The 18,882-nt window shown below is 42.4% G+C and overlaps 1 protein-coding gene and 1 pseudogene across 1 annotated transcript; one reads left to right on the top strand and one right to left on the bottom strand.

The window, feature by feature from the left end:
- Positions 1 to 6,674: 6,674 nt before the first annotated feature.
- Positions 6,675 to 18,882, bottom strand: Bpifa2f (BPI fold containing family A, member 2F). Its single transcript, NM_080775.1, has 9 exons — positions 18,874 to 18,882; positions 15,171 to 15,252; positions 12,897 to 13,023; positions 12,225 to 12,332; positions 11,091 to 11,243; positions 8,872 to 8,953; positions 8,114 to 8,168; positions 7,640 to 7,708; positions 6,675 to 6,816 (listed from the first exon to the last, which is right to left on the bottom strand). The coding sequence occupies exons 2-8, from the start codon at positions 15,235 to 15,237 to the stop codon at positions 7,680 to 7,682; spliced, it is 621 nt and encodes a 206-aa protein (NP_542953.1). The 5' UTR covers positions 15,238 to 15,252; positions 18,874 to 18,882; the 3' UTR covers positions 6,675 to 6,816; positions 7,640 to 7,679.
- On the top strand, positions 15,000 to 17,066 carry Timm17al1-ps1 (translocase of inner mitochondrial membrane 17a-like 1, pseudogene 1; annotated as a pseudogene).

The following is an 18,882-nucleotide window of genomic DNA, read 5'->3' as shown; positions in this document are numbered from 1 at the left end:
TCTTTTTATTGGGGAATTGAGTTCATTGATGTTGAGAGATTGTTAATAGTCAATGATTGTTAATTTCTGTTATATTGATGTTGGTGAAGATTGTGTGTGTGTGTGTGTGTGTGTGTGTGTGTGTGTGTGTGTTTCCCTTTTTCTGGTTTTTCTGATGTGAAATTATTTGTTTCCTGTGTTCTCTTGGGTGTAGTTGATCTGCTTGGGTTGGAGTTTTCCTTCTAGTCCTTTCTGTGGGGCTGGATTTTGGGTAGATATTATTTAAAGTAGATTTTATCATGGAATATATATCATTTTCTCTATCTATGAGGATTGAAAGTTTTTCTGCATATATAGATAGTAGTCTGAACTGACTACTGTTGTCTTCTAGAAACTTCAAGAGACCTACCCATACCCTCTAGTTTTTGGAGTTGAGAAGTTGGGTGTAATTCTAATAGTTCTGCCTTTATATTTTACTTGATCTTTTTCTCTTGCAGTTTTTAATTTTTATTTGTTCTGACAATTAGTGTTTTGATTATCATGTAGCAGGATTATTGTCTTTTCTGGTCCAATCTAATTTGTTATCCTTGAAGTTTCTTGTATGTTTATAGACATCTCTTTCTTTAGATTGGGGACTTTTTCCTATGATTTCGTTGAAAATATTTTCTGGATCTTTGAGCTGGGAATATTTTTTTTTTTTGCTTCCACACTCTGTGCAGAAAAAAAGGTCTGAAGTCAGCCTGAAATGGGATGTCTCTATCAAATTCCTCCCATCAGAGCTCAGGGATCAGCACAGAAGAAGAGGCAGAAAGAGTTTTAGAGCCAGAGGTGATCAAAGACACCAGCAAAGCAAGGCCCTCTTGCAGTGAGAATTCTAGAATTTTGGTTTCTTTAAAAAACACAGAAAGGAGATCAAGGGGATACAAATTGGAAAGGAAGAAGTCAAAGCATTACTATTTGAAGATGGTATAATAGTATACATAAGTGACCCCAAAAATTCTACAAAAGAACTCCTACAGCTGAAAAACAACTTCAGCAAAGAGACTGGATAAAAAATTAACTCTAGCAAATGAGTATCAGTATCCTCTACTCAAAGGATAAATGGGCTGAGAAAGGACTTAAGGAAATAACACACTTCATAATAGTCACACTTAATATAAAATATCTTGGTGTAACTCTAACCAAGCAAATGAAAGATCCATATGGCAAGAACTTCAAGACCCTGAAGAAAAAAATCGAAGAAGACCTCAGAAGATGGAAAGATCTCCAATGCTCATGGATCGGCAGAGTTAATATAATAAAAATGGTGAACTTACTGAGAGCAATCTACTGATTCGATGCAATCCCCATCAAACTTCCAACTCAATTATTCAGAGTTGGAAAGAGTAATTCTCAAATTCATTTGGAATAACAAAAAAAATGAAGGATAATGAAAACTATTCTCAACAATAAAAGAACTTCTAAGGTAATCACCATCTTTGACCTCAAGCTGTACTACAGAGCAACAATGATAAAAACAGAATGGTATTGGTATAGAGACAATTAGGTAGCTAAATGGAATAGAATTGATGACCCAGAAATAAACCCACATATGTCACTTGATCTTTGACAAAGAAGCTAAAACCATCCAGTGAAAAGGTGTTGGGAGTGATGCCCTTAAAACCCTCCATTATTCCCATACATATTCAGCCACCCAATTAGATAAGATGGATGAAGCAAAGAAGTGCAGACCGACAGGAACCGGATATAGATCTCTCCTGAGAGACACAGCCAGAATACAGCAAATACATAGGCGAATGCCAGCAGCAAACCACTGAACTGAGAACAGGACCCCCGTTGAAGGAATCAGAGAGAGGACTGGAAGAGCTTGAAGGGGCTTGAGACCCCATATGAACAACAATGCCAACCAACCAGAGCTTCCAGGGACTAAGCCACTACCCAAAGACTATACATGGACTGACCCTGGGCTCCAAACTCATAGGTAGCAATGAATATCATAGTAAGATCATCAGTGGAAGGGGAAGCCCTTGGTCCTGCCAAGACTGAACCCCCAGTGAACGTGGTTGTTGGGGGGAGGGTGGTAATGGGGAGAGGATGGGGAGGGGAATGCCCATGTAGAAGGGGAGGGGGAGGGGCTAGGGGGATGTTGGCCCAGAAACTGGGAAGGGGAATAATAATAGAAATGTAAATAAGAAATACTCAAGTTAATAAAGATAAAAAATTTAAAAACCCCTCCATTATTGATGTTAATATTATAGTGAGAGTTAAGTATGATTGGGTTCATGGAAAATCCCCAGCCAGTTGCAGAGACTAATACAAATCTGGTGGTCAGGAAGAATAATGATATGGTAAAGCTCTGACCTTGCTGAGAAATACATCTGACATCAAGATACCCAATGTGATGACCTGTAACCTTTCTGAAAAACCAACATTCTGTTGACATCAGCTGACCACACAAATACTGTGTCCTTGGCCTGCAAAAATGTTTCCCACTTACCCCCTCTCGTTGTTACCCCTGTTATGGTATAAAGTCAGCCTTGGGAAAAAATAAAATTGTCGCCTTGATCAGACTCTTGTCTTGGCATCCTTCTTCACGTCTCTTGTCTCCCATTCTCTTCCAGGTACCCTCTGCACCCTCATTGACAAAAAGGAAGACAGCATTTTCAACAAATGGTGCTGATTCAACTAGTAGTCAGCATATGGAAGAATGCAAATTGATCCATTCTTATCGCCTTGTACAAAGCTCAAGTACAAGTGGATCAAGGACTGCCATAAAACCAGATACGCTGAATCTAATAGAAGAGAAAGTGGGAAACAGCCTCAAACACATGGGCACAGGGGAAAATTGCCTCAACAGAACACCAATGGCTCATGCTCTAAGATCAACAATTGACAAATATTAAACCTCATAAAATTGAAAAGCTTCTGTAAGGCAAAGGACACTATCAATAGGACAGAACATCAACCCACAGATTGGTAAAGATATTTACCAACCTACATCCAATAGAAAGCTAATATCCAAAATATACAAAGAACTCAAGAAGGTAGACTTCAGAGAGCCAAATAACCCTATTTAAAAATGGGGTACAGAGCTAAACAGAGAATTCCCAAATGAGGAATCTCAAATGGATGAAAACCACTTAAAGAAATGTTCAACATCCTTAGTCATCAGGGAAGTGCAAATGAAAATGACCCTGAGATTCCACATCACACCAGTCAGAAAGGCTAAGATAAAAACTCAGGTGACAGCGGACGCTGGCAAGGATGTGGAGAAAGAGTTACACCCCTCCATTGCTAGTGGGACTGCTGGTAAAACCACTTTGGAAATCAACCTGGCAGTTCCTGAGAAAATTAAAAATAGTTCTGCCTTAAGAACCAGATATACCGCTACTGGGCATATACCCAAAAGATGCCCCAACATATAAGAAGTACACATGCTCCACTATGTTCATAGCAGCCTTATTTATAATATCCAGAAGCTGGAAAGAACCCAGATGCCCTTCAACAGAGGAATGGATATAGAAAATGTGGTACATCCGCACAGTGGAGTACTACTACTCAGCTATCAAAAGCAACGAGTTTATGAAATTTGCAGGCAAATGAATTGAACTAGAAAATATCATTCTGAGTGAAGTAACTCAGACACAAAGGAACACACTTGGTATGTACTCACTGATAAGTGGATATTAGCAAAAAACAAACAAAAAAACTCACAAGGCCCACGATACAACCCACAGACCATATGGAGCTTAGGAGAAAGGAAGACCACCATGTGGATGCCTCGGTTATGCCTAGAGGGGCAAACAAGATGATCAAGGAAGGTAGAGAGGGACTTGGGAGGGAGAGAGGGCAAAGGGGGGCAGGATCAGGTACTGGAGGGGACAGGAGAGAGATATAGAAGATTAGGAAATAGAATAAAAATATGTAGCAGTTGAGAGATGAGGGGTTAGGGGTAGCCACTGAAGGGTACCAGAAGCCATGGAAGTTAGAGGCTCCCAGGACCCAACAGGGATGAGTTAAGGAAAGTAAAGAGAACTAGAACCTGTAGAAACCACCTCTAATAGATAGGCACTGCCACCAGTTGAGGGATAGAGCCACCCACCCATCTCAAAGTTTTTAACCTAATAATGTCCCTATCCAAAGGAAGGACAGGGACAAAAAATGGAGCAGAAACTGAAGGAAGGGCCATCTGGGGACCGCCCCACCTAGGAATCTATTCTGTCTGCAGACACCAAAACTAGACACTTGCTAATGCCAAGAGTCACTTGCTGACAGGAACCTGGTGTGGCTGTTTCCTGGGAGGTTCTGCCAGCAACTGATCAATGCAGGTGGCAATGCTCACAGCCAAGGTGGGGGAGCTGGTAGGAAAGACTAGGAGAGCAGAAGGGGATTGCAACCCCATAGGAAGAACATTGTTGGCTGGTAGAACCACCCAGTGCTCCCAGGGACTAGACCACCAACCAAGAAGTGTGCAGGGAGGGATCCATGACTCCAGATACATATGTAGCAGAGGATAGACTTGTCTGACAGCAATGGGAGGGAAGGCCCTTGGTCTGACAGAAGCCTCCTAGCCTGGAGAGGGTAGTGGTGGGGGCCCAGAGTAGGACTCTGGTGTTGCTTTAAAGTCTGAGGATCTTCAGAAGTTCTATCTAATTTTACTGAAATGCTGATGATAACTTCTAAAATGTCCTGAAACCTTCTTACTCTTTCTGAGGGTAAAAACAGCTGGCTTAGGCGATTGACACCTGCAGGCTAATAGTGGGGGGTTAAGTAATGTGGCCTTTGTTCTATCTGGGCAGGAACTGTGTGGCTCTAACTAGTCTAGTTGGAAGTCGCAGGATGAAAAAGGGACACCTTGAGAAGAGATTATAGCGTTTATTACTAAATTGTAAAAAGTTTCCTATGAAAACTAAGGGGAAACATAGAAAGATCCTAAGTGGGGAAAGGGAAAAATAATTCTCATCTCTTCGTCCTTAGTACTTATACATCCTTCAGTATTCATGATCACACGTTAAAAAGTTCATCACAGGTTCAGACATAAAATTCAAATCATAAATTGAGATGGAAGTTTACAACAGAGAATGTTTACCTGCGTATCCATTAGGAGTAAGTATCTGGCTAAACATCCCTCACCTGTCACAGCTCCACAGGTTCGTTGAAAGTTGAAAACCACAACTAAGCTATTAGTTAAGTTTTGTATACATAAACCCCATCAATATTTTCTTCTCTCCTAGCACCTATAATAAACTGATAGTTCCCTTTTTTATGACATTTGGTTAATTGTTTTACAACCTCTTGCAATGTGCTCTGAGTAGGAGAAAGTCTGGTTACTAAGAGCAATTGACTGACGACACATGGAAGAAGACTGTCAGAGTTCTCACTGTAGTTTTGAATATCAGAAGAGGACCTAATAGCAGTCCCACTATAAAAGAGCTTAATAATCACTGATATAATTTCAGGAATTCTTATAGGAGCATCATTAAGACTTAAGAAGTCATCTATCTGTCTATATAGCATCACTACAAGTTAGTTCAGCTTTGTGGATCTGCGGAGATCTGTTCAAAAGTGGTGGGACAATACCTAGTGATTGTTATATATGTTTAATAATATCAGGAAAGAATATTAATATCAGGAATCTTTTCTAAAATGAATTCTCTCGGGTCTTGCCTATAAGCCAAATCTGATGCTGATTATAACCCGAAGCAGATCATCTCAAAAAGGTCACCTGCTGGTTATTAGCTTGTCCTATGATGGCTCCTTACATTGGTCCTGTGGAGGTCTTATGCCCCAGCATAAGGGGATGCTGGAGTGATGGGGTGAAAGTGGTTGGGTGGGGGAGCACCGTCATAGAGGTGAAGGGGAAGGGGAGAGGGCAGATGGGTTTGGTGGATTGTGGAGGGGTAACCAGGAAGTGGAATATCATTTGAGATGTAAACAACAGGAATGATTAATAAAATACTACAGAAATATTATAAGAATGTATTTTCTCTTTATCCCAACTGTGAGATAGGGGCAGCTTCAGACTGACCACAGCTGCTGACTATGATTTGCCTTGTGTTCTAGCCTAAGCATGGTTTTGCCAGTTGCAGACAGTTTCTGCAATTGGGTGACAATTGGGAACTTTTCAGAGTGTATATAACTGCTAGGACCCCAAGAGGCAAGGTGGGTTGTCATTGACCATTCATAGGGCTTGGTTGAGGTTTGTTAGCAGCAGTGCTCAAAGAAGAAACAGTAATAAAGAAATGATATTCAGGGATCTCTTCCTTTTGCTCTTTATCCTTTCTTCTATCAGCATGGGAAGGGGATGGAAGAAAGAAGAACCCACAAAGTACTAAGAACTAGCCACACCCTCTAAGTCATCCTGAGCGAAACTCAGATGAACTCACCAAGGCACCAGATACTGTGTGTTTATCTTATGGCTTCCAGTCTATTGTTTTTATAAAATAAACTCCTGAGTGTGGGAAGGAGTGGGTGTCTGATTCTCAAGCCTTCTCTTGGACTCTTTTTCTTCTGCTGATTTGACTTGCCCTAATTCAAAGTTTAAACTTTTGGTATCATCTTCATATATTTTATTTTGTTGTATTATAAAAAAAGAAAACCTGTGATGTACTCCTTAATATCCCTTTCAGCTCTAGGTCTGCCACTCAGATGCAATCTCACCCAATGTAAAAACAGAGGCGGCTACACATCATGATGCAGTTAGGATTTTATTGCTGGGGTAATAGTGACAAGTATGGAGACCACTGAGAGAAGAAGGGAGTCTGATGTGGTATGGATGATAGAAGAATCCTACAGGGAGATGCTACAAGGAATGAGATGGAGCCACTGTGCAGCAACCTGGAGTAAGAACAAACGTGGTCAGAGCATAAGCTGTCACTGCAGCAGTGGAAGCTAGCACTCACCGGACAGAGATGGGACTGAGACTTCCCTCCCCCATTGTTTCAACTCATTCCTACATTGCCCAAGATGGCTTAGGGCATGGAAATGAACAGCTATGGATTTGTAGTGTTTCCTGGTATGTGGCATCGACCACTCCATATCCCTTTCTTCTGGAGCACCAGCAGATAGGAATAGATTGAGTGGAAACCATGCACAAGTCAGGGGGACAGTGAAGCTCATGGTCAATTGTCTATGCACATTATTTAGTAAAAAAGATGGCTCAAGGTGCATGCAAAATCAGATTTTTTTTCCTGAGGTCAGGATCAAGTCTCAGTTACTCTCAGTAACAGAAGAAAAACAAGCCTACCCTAGCTTTTAGACAGGCTGTTGTATGCAGGGTAAAGTGCCTACTAATGAGGTTTGAATGAGAACTGCCACCGTAGCCCCAATATTTGAATCCTTGGTCTCCAGTTGTAGGAACTGTTTGGGAGGTTTGGGAGATGTATGGCATTGTTGGAGAAGGTATGTCACTATGGATGCACTCAGAGTTTGCAAAAGGCATTGCTATTCCCTTTAGTGCACACAGCCTGGTGGTTGTGTCTCAAGACCTAAGCTCTGAGATCCTACCCGGTGCCATGCCTGCCTGATGCTATGCTCCTTACCATAAGGGTCAGTGGCTTTAATCCTTTGGAATTGTGAGTCCCACATTAAATGCTTTCTTTTATAATTCCTTTTGGTCATGCTGATTCTCATACCAATAGAAAGGTAACTAAGACAGTACCTATCAGGGCGACATGGCATCTTCCTTTGTTCATTCCTCTTCAGGTGGAGATTGCAGTCTGCGGATTGGCTGAAGGGACAAAGTCAAAATCAGTCACAGACTTGGCCGGGGGAAATTGAACAGAGGCCCACCCAACTTGCAACCCCCCTGTGGCCTCTCACTCTGTCACCCGTGTGACCTCAAGTTACACTGCTGCAGACACTTGTGAGGATCGGATGAGGCAGTGCATATTGGACAGAGAAGAACTTTATAAAAGAACGGATCCAGTTCCAAGGCCTGATAACGTATGTGCCTGATTCCTGTTGCCCTAGGAACTCTCAAGCATAGGGAGCTAAAGACTCCAATGAGACCACTAATCAAAGGAGGAGCATCTAGATGTCCAGCTTGGTGAGGATGCAAAGTCCCTGCCTGGGGCACTCCTACCATTGGTGTCCTGGACTATGGAAACCATTCCATCCCCAGGCTGTGACTTACAGATTTCGTCAGGATGAAAGGTGTTGCTGATGATTAATTGGAGCACTGGACACAACTGAGAGACAGAAAGTGGGAGGAAGAGTGAGAGGGAGAAAAAAAAAAACTAAAACTTTTCTGACAACACACTGCCCATCTTCCCCCCAACAGAGGTGTTCATTTCCAGGACGTGAGAATAGGGAACCTAAGCAGTCTGCAACTGTGGAATTAGAGCAGCCTGAATCAGAGCTGTCCCAGGAGCTGAGCACCTACCACCTCAGGATGTCAGAAGTTCTAGCATTCCAGAACCCTAACACTCCAGACTCCTAAAAACCTTGAACGCTTAAACTCTGGGATTTTAAGTTCCTCAAAAGGCTTAAGCCTTTAGGGAGGCCCAGTTCCCTGTTTCCTGCAGATTCTCATTCTCAGGTACTTAAGTACAGTCTTCTAAATAGAGGCATTCTGATTGCAAAGAAACATTAGTTTAAAGGCTACAGGTGGTGTATGGATATGGTAAAGAGCTCTGACAGCATCTCTAATGTCTGCTGCTGCATCTTCCTTCTCCTCTTCCTCTTCTTCCTTCTTCTCTTCCCCTTCTTCCTCCTCCTCCACCCCCCCACTCCCTCTCCCCAGGCCAGCTACTGAGGAGGAGAGCCCATAGACCTCCCAATGAGAAATCTGCACCTCCCATCAAACAGTGTCCTGAGGATACAGCCACACCTACAGATACCTATGTTGTACCCTCCAGTTCTGACTCTGGGTGACAAGAGCTGGGGACTTACTTGGCGTCTCACGGGAAGTGTCAGGCCCCTTTTTATGAGGTACAATGCAGAGTCCAGAGCTAAGTTGACAAAGTTACTTTTTCTGAAAAGAAAGGATTTACAAAGCTTAATCAAGAGTCAAGTATGGACCTGAGACTCCACTGCAGGTTGGTGACTGACAACCCTGCTCTATAAATTCAGTTTAGCTTGTCAGAATGGGCCATCACTGAGCATCTGAGCATCTCATGCCTAAGCACTTGCTTCCTCGGTGCCTGGATGCTCAACAGAGTCCTGATGCAGCCTCAGCCTCTATTCATAGAGCACCAGGCACTGGGCAAGAACATTAAGGCTTTAACATCCTTCATAAACACGTCTTGCTGAGCTCACCCCCTTCCAACTCTCATCCAGCTGTCACCTCCTAGGTGAGCCCATCCTGAACATGCACTGAAGGGAGGGTTTGCTCTCCTGTGTCCTGCTAATTATGATGATCTGGGTAGGGCTCCTAATTTTCCATGCATTCACTGGCAGACTAAATATTCCTCCGCTTGCTTTTTCCTAGGGACATGTTCCAGGACACAGAGAGCTGGGTTTGTTTGTTTCGTTTCGTTTTGTTTTGTTTTGTTGTTTTCCACTAAATCATTGGATGGGCCTCAGAACAATGCCTGCCTGGCACACCCCAGGCTTTTGACTAGAATAATGAGAGAGTTTGGCCAAGGAGAGAATGTTGTCCATAACGAATAAGCTTATAGTTCTTGTCTGTTTGAGGACCTAAATTCCATCTCTAGTGCCCATATTAAAAAAGAAATAAGAAGGAAAATTCAGGTTAAGATCAACCACTTGTAATGCAGAGTGCTGAAGACTGAGAATGGGAGATTCTGCAACCATCTTAGATGAGCTCCAGACCATTGACACATATGCTTGTGTGGTACCTACACGCAAACCGCCTTCCCCCAAAACCAAATAAGTAAATCAAATGTTCAACTAAATGTACAGTGGGATATCAGGTGTGGTGTCACCCATCTTTGATCCCAGCCCTCAGGAGACAGAAGGTGGATCACTGAGATTGAAGCTAACAAGGGCTGTACACTGATGGCCTACCTCAAAATATTATGCACACACAATGACAACTCTGAAGGTTAAGAGTACATTCTTAGAAAAGGAGAAGAAATCCAGCGAAGACTGTGAAAGAGTCTTTGAGTTGGTACATTGAGTTATGAGATGAAGAAAAGTGTTTTATGTAATCAGGATATCAATGAAAATGTCCTGTGGTGGGAAAAGCCTGTCTAAAGCACAGAAAAACAACCATTGTGTTTAACTGAGGGATGAGGGCAGAATGTACCACCAGAGTCTACAAGGCCATGAGGATTCAGACTCGGTGGAGCAGCATGAGTTTCCTGGGTGCAGTTGGAGTAGTGTCCAGCAGGACCTGGGCCTGTGGGTTTACATGCCAGACCTGTGGTCCTCTCTTTGGTAGAGAGAGGATGGGTGGCCTCAGGACATGGTTGCCAAGACTGGGAGCAGAATCCACCCCTCTATTTCTGACTAAAGCTCCTCAGCCCCAGCCCTTGACTTGCAGATAGTGTCTCCTCTCTCAAACACTATTAGCACAAGCTCACCCACTCTCTGCTTGAGCCAAATAGCAGGCAATTACACGTGCAGATTTTGAGGATCAGTGGGGATCAAAAAGAAAAATGACAGGATTAGGATGTCAAGATCTCACTGCAGAAAGTATTCAGGACCATCAGAGTCTATGATGTCTTTTAATTCTCCAACTGCCTTCCACCTCCAGGTGAGTGCAATGTTTCTATTTTCACAGGCACTGGGCACACTGACACGGCTGAAAGGCACCATAGCTAAATGCACGCTTACAGCTGAAGAGGTCCATTCTCCTGCCTCAACAACAGACAGGAACAATAGTCCCTGGAGTCAGTGTGGATCTTATGGTTTTTAAGCCCTTAGCATGTTCCAGGGTCTCACCTAAACATGTATTTCCTCATGCCTTCATCCCAGAACTGATAACTATGGATCTTTAGTGTTCAAATGCACAGGTGAGCAAACCGCAGCCTCTGAAGATGAAGCCACAGAGTGACAAGAGCTGAAAGTGTTGACAGGGCTGATTCTTGAGGCTAGTCTGATTGTGTGTCCCACCAGGCTCTTGGCCAGGTGTAGGGATAGCATTAAAGTCAGAGGTCTTAAGACCTCCCTGAGAACCTAGCTTTGCTGGAATGGATGAACCTTACCTGTTCAACAAGCTAATGGAGGTATTGTCTGTATTAAGTGAGCATCGCTGCATGTTCAGGACACGACGGCCAGTCTTGGGATCTTTTTCAATAGCAAAGGAAGTTATTGCCTCCATAGAAATAGAGACATCAGTAGTTAAATCACGGGCAGGCCTGAAGAAAACAAGAGTCACATCAAGCAGAGATCTAGAAGGTTTTACAGGTTATAATGCTTGTCATCGTGTGGACACAATGCAGGGTGTCTATGAGCCATATTAATCATATTTAGCTATTGTCAACATGTTCCATAATCTCTACAAAATTTATATATTTGTGTAGGACTTCTCCGCACCGAGCACATTTAGCACATGTGAGATTGTTATTACTTGGGAAGAGACTAAGAATAAAAATAATTGCTCACATTTTGTAATACTAATTATCTGTGGGCATTCACTCAAAGTATTGTAACTGGTTTAATCCATTGAATCATTACAACAGTGCCAAGAAATCCTGGGCTTAGAGAGATTAAGTAATTAACCCAGGTATCACTGCTCATGGCTTCAAAAATCCATCTAATTTGTACAATGACCACTCCCACCCCCAGCATACAGTGCTTTCGATAGAAGCCGGGTCTTCACACATGCTGCTGGGCAAGTGTTCTCTCTGAATGGCACTCTCTTCCTCTAGAATTTACTTTGCACAGGTTTTTGGCTGTCATTTACATCTACCTCTCATTTTAAATATAAAACTTTAAAATTTCATATTTTTATACCAGAAATCTAGTGGATAGCTATAATTTCCAGATTCGTTGAAAGACCCTAGCTCAAAAGCTAATCTGGTGAGTGACTGAGGCAAATGATGTTGACCTCTGGCTGCCACAAACACAAGTGCACATGTGAACCTATATACACATGAGTACACATGCGTACCACTCAAACAGAGTATTTCCTATAGAACATTCTTTTGAAAGAGACTTAATATGGCCAGTCTTCACTAGAATGTTTTAAACATTGGTATTTTAGGCCTCAGAGGTGTCCCCCCTTTTTTACATATTAGGAAACAGAAGGCAGAAGGCAGGTGATAACTGGGAATTAAGTGACTACTCAAATTGGCCATATTGTGTTCCACCCCCTAAGCCCAAGTGACTCAACTTACAGAGACAGAGATGCATTAAGAGCCATGGGCATCTTCAGGGTAACTTCATCACCATTGGGAGACACTTCATGATTCAGGTTCAGAATTCTGAGGTCCTTGATTTTCAACCTGTCCAAAATCCGTGAGTGTCCCCTTGTCAGTCCACCTTGAAGCATTTGTCCTGTCCAACCTCACCCTCTTGTCCTCACTACAGTTCAAAATGTGAGCCTCTACACTCTCATGTGCAATGAACTAAGGGACAATAGGCAGCAGTTACAGAACTTGACCCCAGGACTATATGACTCCAAACACCGTGAAGCCAGTGCTTGGGATTAAGGGTTTGAATTCCAGCTTTCTGCTCCTTGAAGAAACTTAGACTTTTACTCCTGTATGTAATTGGAGAAGAAAAGTATTATTTTTAGAGAAAGGCTTTAGGTGACAAGACGAAAATGGAGATGAGGACAAATGGAATGTTCACCTGGAGCCTGAAATCAGACTGTGGGAACCCAGATGTGTGAGCTGTCCACACTGTCCCTGTAGCCCTGCCTCAGACTTGCTCAAGCTCTAACGAGCCTTGCCTCAGGACTCCTCAGTTCAGTGGAAAATGAGAGGCTTATCCATTTGCCTTTGACATGGAATTGACCTCCACAGAGGGAAAGTCTCTTTTCCGAGGGTAAAGAAGCACCAACTTACTCGATTCCCCTCTTAGATAAATAGTCAGCTAACATGTCAAGATCCATTGTTTCCAACGCGTATCTAATTCTGTAATTGATTTCTGACCAAACTGACTCCACGTCCAGCTCTGGGTTTTGAAAGATATCTGTAAAAAAAAAAAAAAAAAAACAGTCATCAGTCAGTGCCCTGCACCCCTGGGGAATGATCTTTCCTTCTCTTGGTTTCAGAGATCCCGACACTGTCATTCAGTCTCTGAATCAACTCAGTCAGGGCAGAACTGCCTCTATTTCCATTGTACAGAAGAGGAACCTGAGACTTCTAAGGTGAGAAAATGTGTCTACACAGCTGGGTCCATACACTGTAGCCAGGATGACTTCTTAGTTGTTTGTATTAAGCATTTATCCACAAAACAATTGATCAATTGGACAAGCAGTTGAAGTTGACTGTGTATACCTGTTTTAGTGGTGACGTGAATGTCTGTTGCTCTAAATGAGATGCTCCTGTGAGTTTGAGATAGAGTCAATCAATTGAGAGAATAAACCAAGAAATGGAAAAATCTATTATAAATAAAGAACACAGAGGGGAAATATCGCTCCAATAGTGAAAGTAGCAAATAGGGACCCCAAAATGAGTGTTTGGAATAGATCCCAGAAAACGATAATTTACACGGGAGTAGGAGATTGGACTCTTCCTAACAGAAGATCGTGGAGAAGAACCTGGGAATGCCTGGATGTGCCAAACAGCATGTATGAAGTAGTAGGAATGTTTGTGTAGCCAATACCTCTACTGTGAAACAAAGCAATTACAACTAAGGGTCAAACAAAATGAAAGAGTACAATAATCTCTTATTTTCCAAAGGAGTTAACCTTAAAATGCTGCTTTAGAATATTGATTGTAACTCAGTTCTGCCTGCTCTTTTCTCCACATTTTTTAACCTGCTTCATTTCTTTGGGTGTAAAGCATTTTAGGTTAGAATTGTATTTTAGGCCAGTTGTATATATATTTGTGTGTGTGTATGGACATGAATTGGGGTTTTGTTTGTTTGTTTTTTAAGAAAAGCATATATATATTATTCATATATATTCATATATATTCATATATATTCATATATGTATTCAAAAGAACTCTAAAAGAAGACCAGAGTTCAGTTCCCAGCACCCCTTTTATATAGCTCATAACCATCTGTAACTCCAGGGGATCTGGCCCTATTCTGGCATCTGCGGACACACAGACACCTATACACAGAGATATGTGGGCAGACATAAAAATAAAGTATTAAAAACACTTTTAGTCCAATAGATGTTATCACAATACCGTAACTAGGCTCTGAAATGGACAAACTCTACCTATATAATGATGCAGGCAAGGCCCGCTTAGCTATCACTGCTTCTGTAACTCTACCTCACCCTACAACTCCCTGGGTAACCTCGGACCTGACCACTTTTCTCACTGACTTGGCTCCATGACTACAGAATGAAGAGAAGGCTCCTTTCTTCACCTTTGAAAGTTTTCTAAGGCAGCTTGCACACAGCTTTCCTATCCATCTAACAACTGCTTCTCAGTTTCCCCACTTCCTCTATAAAAAGAGAACAGAGGAGCCATTAAGTAGACAGTGGGGTGAGGGGTTTGGACATCCAAGCCAGATGAGCTGACGTCCTTCATTTCCAGGAGTAGACACATATCAATAAGAAAAAAAATAAAATAGAAAAAAACTCTTCAGAAGTGCAGAGCTAATAATTTTGACATGGAACTTTATTTAAATTATACAAAAAATAGTAAAAATGTAAAAAATAAACGGACAGAGAAAGGTAAAGTTAAAGGAATTATAGTTAAAGTTAAAGGTAATGGCATAGCTGTTAAAGGTGTCCAGGGCAGTGCTTGCAAGGAAGGAGTACTGAGAAGCAGGCTCCCACAGACTGCTAGAAGTGGCGCAAGCAAAATCCTTGTCCACAGCTACCATAATTTAAAATGCCAACATTTTAGAATTTTCAAATCTCACTTTGATGAATGTATCCTGTGTGCATATTGACAAGTCTCTATTAGAACATACTGTCATTGCACTGTTTGTATCTAAAGTGATTCTGAGTGAGGCAGGAACTGAACAGCTACACATTTCTCAGGGAACACCCATAAAAGACAATACTGTCCCCTCTCAGCAGCCTCCGCAATTTCAGATTTAGTAATTCCACTGTTATTCCTGTGACCAGCCAGCTAATAGCACCTTTCTTGACTCACTCACAGAAACAAAGTTCAGAATTCTCAAATTATTCGGGGCACGACCAATAATATTACCAAAAAGTGATCCTGAGGTCCCAATGAGCAGGCCACACAAAACAACAAGGCTCCCAAGTTGGAACATCTTTGATTCTGACACCTGGAAGGTCATAGGAGGAATAAGAAATAAGAAAACACAATTAATGAGTATAACTCTCATGAGTGTAACTCTTACCTTCCTATGAGACTGAGGTGCTTCTGTTCCCATTGGTATTGGTACAGAGACAGACAGGTCAATCAATTGAATAGAATTAAAGACACAGCAATAAACCCATATTCCTATGGATACTTTATCTTTGACAAAAAAAAAAGCCAAAGCCATACAGTGGAAAAAGAAATCATTTTCCATAGATGGTGCTGGTCTAACTGGAGGGCTGCATGTAGAAGAATGCAAACTGATCCATTTTTATTGCCTTGTACAAAGCTCAAGTTCAAGTGGGTCAAGGACCTCAACATAAAAACAGATATGCTGAATCTAATAAAAGAGAAAGTGGGAAATAACCTTGGCAAAGGGGGAAATTTCTTGAACAGAATACCAATGGCTAGGCTCTAAGATCAACAATTGACAAATGGGACCTTATGCAACTGAAAAGCTTCTGTAAGACAAAAGATACTGTCAATAGGATAAAACAGCAACCTACAGATGACAAAAAGAACCTCACTAACCTGACATCCGATAGAAACTAATATCCAATATATACAAAGAATGCAAGAAGTTAGACTCCAGAAAACCAAATAACCCAATTAAAACATGCAGTACAGAGCTAAACAGAGAATTCTCAATAGAAGAATTTGAATGGCCAAGAAGCACTTAAAGAAATGTTCGACATCCTTGGTCATTAGGGAAATACAAATCAAAATGTTCCTGAGATTCCACCTCACACCATTCAGAATGGCTAAGGTGAAAAACTCGGGCAACAGCAGATGCTGGCACGAATGTGGAGAAAGAGAAACATTTCTCCTATAACCACTCTGGAAATAAGTCTGGTGGTTCCTCTGAAAATTGGAAATAGTTGTACCTGAAGACCCAGGCATATACCCAAAAGAAGCTCAACCATATCACAAGGGCACATGCTCCACTATGTTCATAGCAGCATTATTTTTAATAGCCAGAAGCTGGAAAGAACCCAAATGCCCTTCAACCGAGGAATGGATACAGAAAATGCGGTTCATTTACACTATTCAGCTATTAGAAATGAGGACATGGAGATGGAGGAATATGCGAGAGAGCTGTCCCCCTGGCAAATTGTGGATGACTGTGGCGGTGCCTTTACCATGGGTACCATAGGTGGTGGCATCTTCCAAGCCTTCAAAGGTTTTCAAAATTCTCCAGTGGGAGTAAACCACAGACTCCTAGGGAGTTTAACAGCTACTAAAGCAAGGGTTCCACAATTGGAAGAGGACTGTTTTCCATGACTGTAGTATGGTTCAAAGAAGAGGCAAAGAAGACCCCTGGAACGCCATCACTTGGAGCCATCCTGGCAGCAAGAAATAGACTGGTATCCATGGTTAGGTCAGCTGCGGTGGGCAGCCTTCTCCTAGCTTTAATTGAAGGAGCTGGTATCCTGTTGACAAGATTTGCCTCTGCACAGTTTCCCAGTGGCCCTCAGTTTGCTGAAGACCACTCCCAGTTGCCTTCAAGCCAGTTGCCATCCTCACTGTTTGGAGACTACCGACAGTATCAGTAGGACTTGGTCCCCAGGAACTGGTGGACTACAGTTCAGTAGTGTTTCAGGAGGTCAAGTTACAGTCTGTGTAAAGCCTTAGGCGGGACACTGGCAGCCAAGCAGGCCATGAAGAGACATTTAGCACATTTTTCTATCTAAAAGAGACTCAGAGGGTGGAAAAGATACTGAGTTTATTTATTCATGCTTGCATTGCATCTGTGATCAAAATGAATGTCTAATACCATTTTTTAAAAAAATAAAGACATCGTGAATTTTGAGGCAAATGATGGAACTAGAAAATATCATCCTGAGCGAGGTAACCCAGATTAAAGGACATGCATGGTATGTATTTACTGATAAATAGATATTGTCCAAAAAAGTACAGAATACCCATGATGCAACTCACAGACCGTAAGAAGATTAACAAGAAGGAAGACCCAAGTGAGGATGCTTCAATCCCACTTAGAAGGGGGAACAAAATAAGAACAGGAGGCAGAGGAAAGGACCTGGGTGGGAAGAGGGAAAGGAAAAGGGGGGCAGGATCAGGCATGGGGGGAGAGATAGGCAGAAGTCCAGAGGGCCAGGAGAATGAATGGAAATATGCACCAAAGACTATGCATGCACGGCCTGTGGCCCCCAGCTTATGTGTAGCAGAGCACTGCCTAGTTTGGTCTCAGTGGGAGAAGATGAGCTTAATCCTGTAGAGGCATGATGCCTCAGGGAAGGGGGAGGCTGGGGCAAGGTTAGGTGGGGATGAGAGGGTGCGTGAGTGGGCAGGAGGGGCTGGGAAGGTAAGGAGAACACCCTGTCAGAGGGGACATAGGGTGAAGAACACTGGGAGACAAATTCCAATAGATAGACAAGGCCCGCAGTAGAGGCCTGTAGAATAAATAAAATAATTTAATAAAAAACCACACAGTTAATGTGGGTAACACTCACACTTACCTTTCTACAGGACAGATGTGCTTCTGTTCACAATAGGTAAGAAATGGAGCTAGCAGAGATGCCTACCTTCAGGACTGCATAATAAAATGATGCCCAGTGCACACTGTAATTTTATTCAGCCATAACAAAAATACTGAAATAATACTTCAGGAAGTGGGCTTAGCAAAATTACTCAGATTCCAAAAGCCAAAATACTTTCATTTCTCACAATATCAAATCAGCTTCAAATTGTCTAGGTATATATGTGCAGGGAGAGGAGGGCTTCAGTGTGAATGTGTGGGGGAGGGGAGTCATAAAATCAGGAGACCCTGACGGGAGAAGAAGAAATCTTAAGGGAAGAGGAGGAAAGAGACAGCAAGGAATTCATATGACGTGAAAGTAGGAGAAATGGGGTGGAGATCAGCAAGGGTTTGAAATGAGGAAGGTTGGCAGGGGATGGAGAAGGATAGGAACGAAGTATGTAGAAAAATACCACAGCTAACACCCTAAGCATTACAGTGAATTTAACATAACAGACATAGCCACACACAAATGTAACTGAAGAAAACCTGTTGCCTGTTCTAGAGATGAACAGACAGCATGGGGCAGGTAGAGAATCTTTAGAGACACAGTGAAGGGGCAGGGGATTGGAAAGCCACCCCAACTCCTGCCTGTGCTCTGTGCTCAGGTCCCTTGGACTTGCTGTCTTCTCTGCTTGAAACATATTTGCTCTTTGCTTTCTCACCTAAATCTGTTCTTTTGCTTCAGAGAAGCCAACTTCAGACCTGTCCCTAGAGACCAGTTCTAGGTTCCCCACTGTCTGTCTCCACCAAGCTAGGACAGCACAGTCCTTAGGGAAATAACTATGTCTTCTGTCATGATTGAGCCTAGACTCCAGTAGGAAGCCTTTCTCTACACACTAAGACAAGCCATTGATGAATAAAGTCTGAAAGGTCAAGAGAACCCACATGAGTGGAGGTTGTCATTAGTCTGACTCAGTATCTTCTATGTCTTCACATTTGTTAGGGTCAAAACTTTCCCAACACAACAGAGCCTTCCCTCTGCTTCTTCCCCCAAAGCCTCCTGAAGACTCGCAGATGGGAACTCACGTTAGTGGAGCCATTACTCACTGGTTTGGA

This window comes from Rattus norvegicus, chromosome 3 (assembly GCF_036323735.1).
Source record: "Rattus norvegicus strain BN/NHsdMcwi chromosome 3, GRCr8, whole genome shotgun sequence".
Taxonomy (NCBI): domain Eukaryota; kingdom Metazoa; phylum Chordata; class Mammalia; order Rodentia; family Muridae; genus Rattus; species Rattus norvegicus.
The sequence above is the reverse complement of the archived record's forward strand: the minus strand, read 5'-3'. Positions and strand labels throughout refer to the sequence as shown.

Excerpts from the sequence above, each read along its gene's own strand:
- Bpifa2f (NM_080775.1), bottom strand. The coding sequence starts at position 15,237 with ATGTTCCAACTTGGGAGCCTTGTTGTTTTGTGTGGCCTGCTCATTGGG. Across the intron at positions 8,954-11,090 it reads TCCATTAGCTTGTTGAACAG|AAAAAGTAACTTTGTCAACT; the intron begins GTAAGGTTCATC and ends CTTTCTTTTCAG. Across the intron at positions 7,709-8,113 it reads CTTTCATCCTGACGAAATCT|CCAATCCGCAGACTGCAATC; the intron begins GTAAGTCACAGC and ends TTGTCCCTTCAG.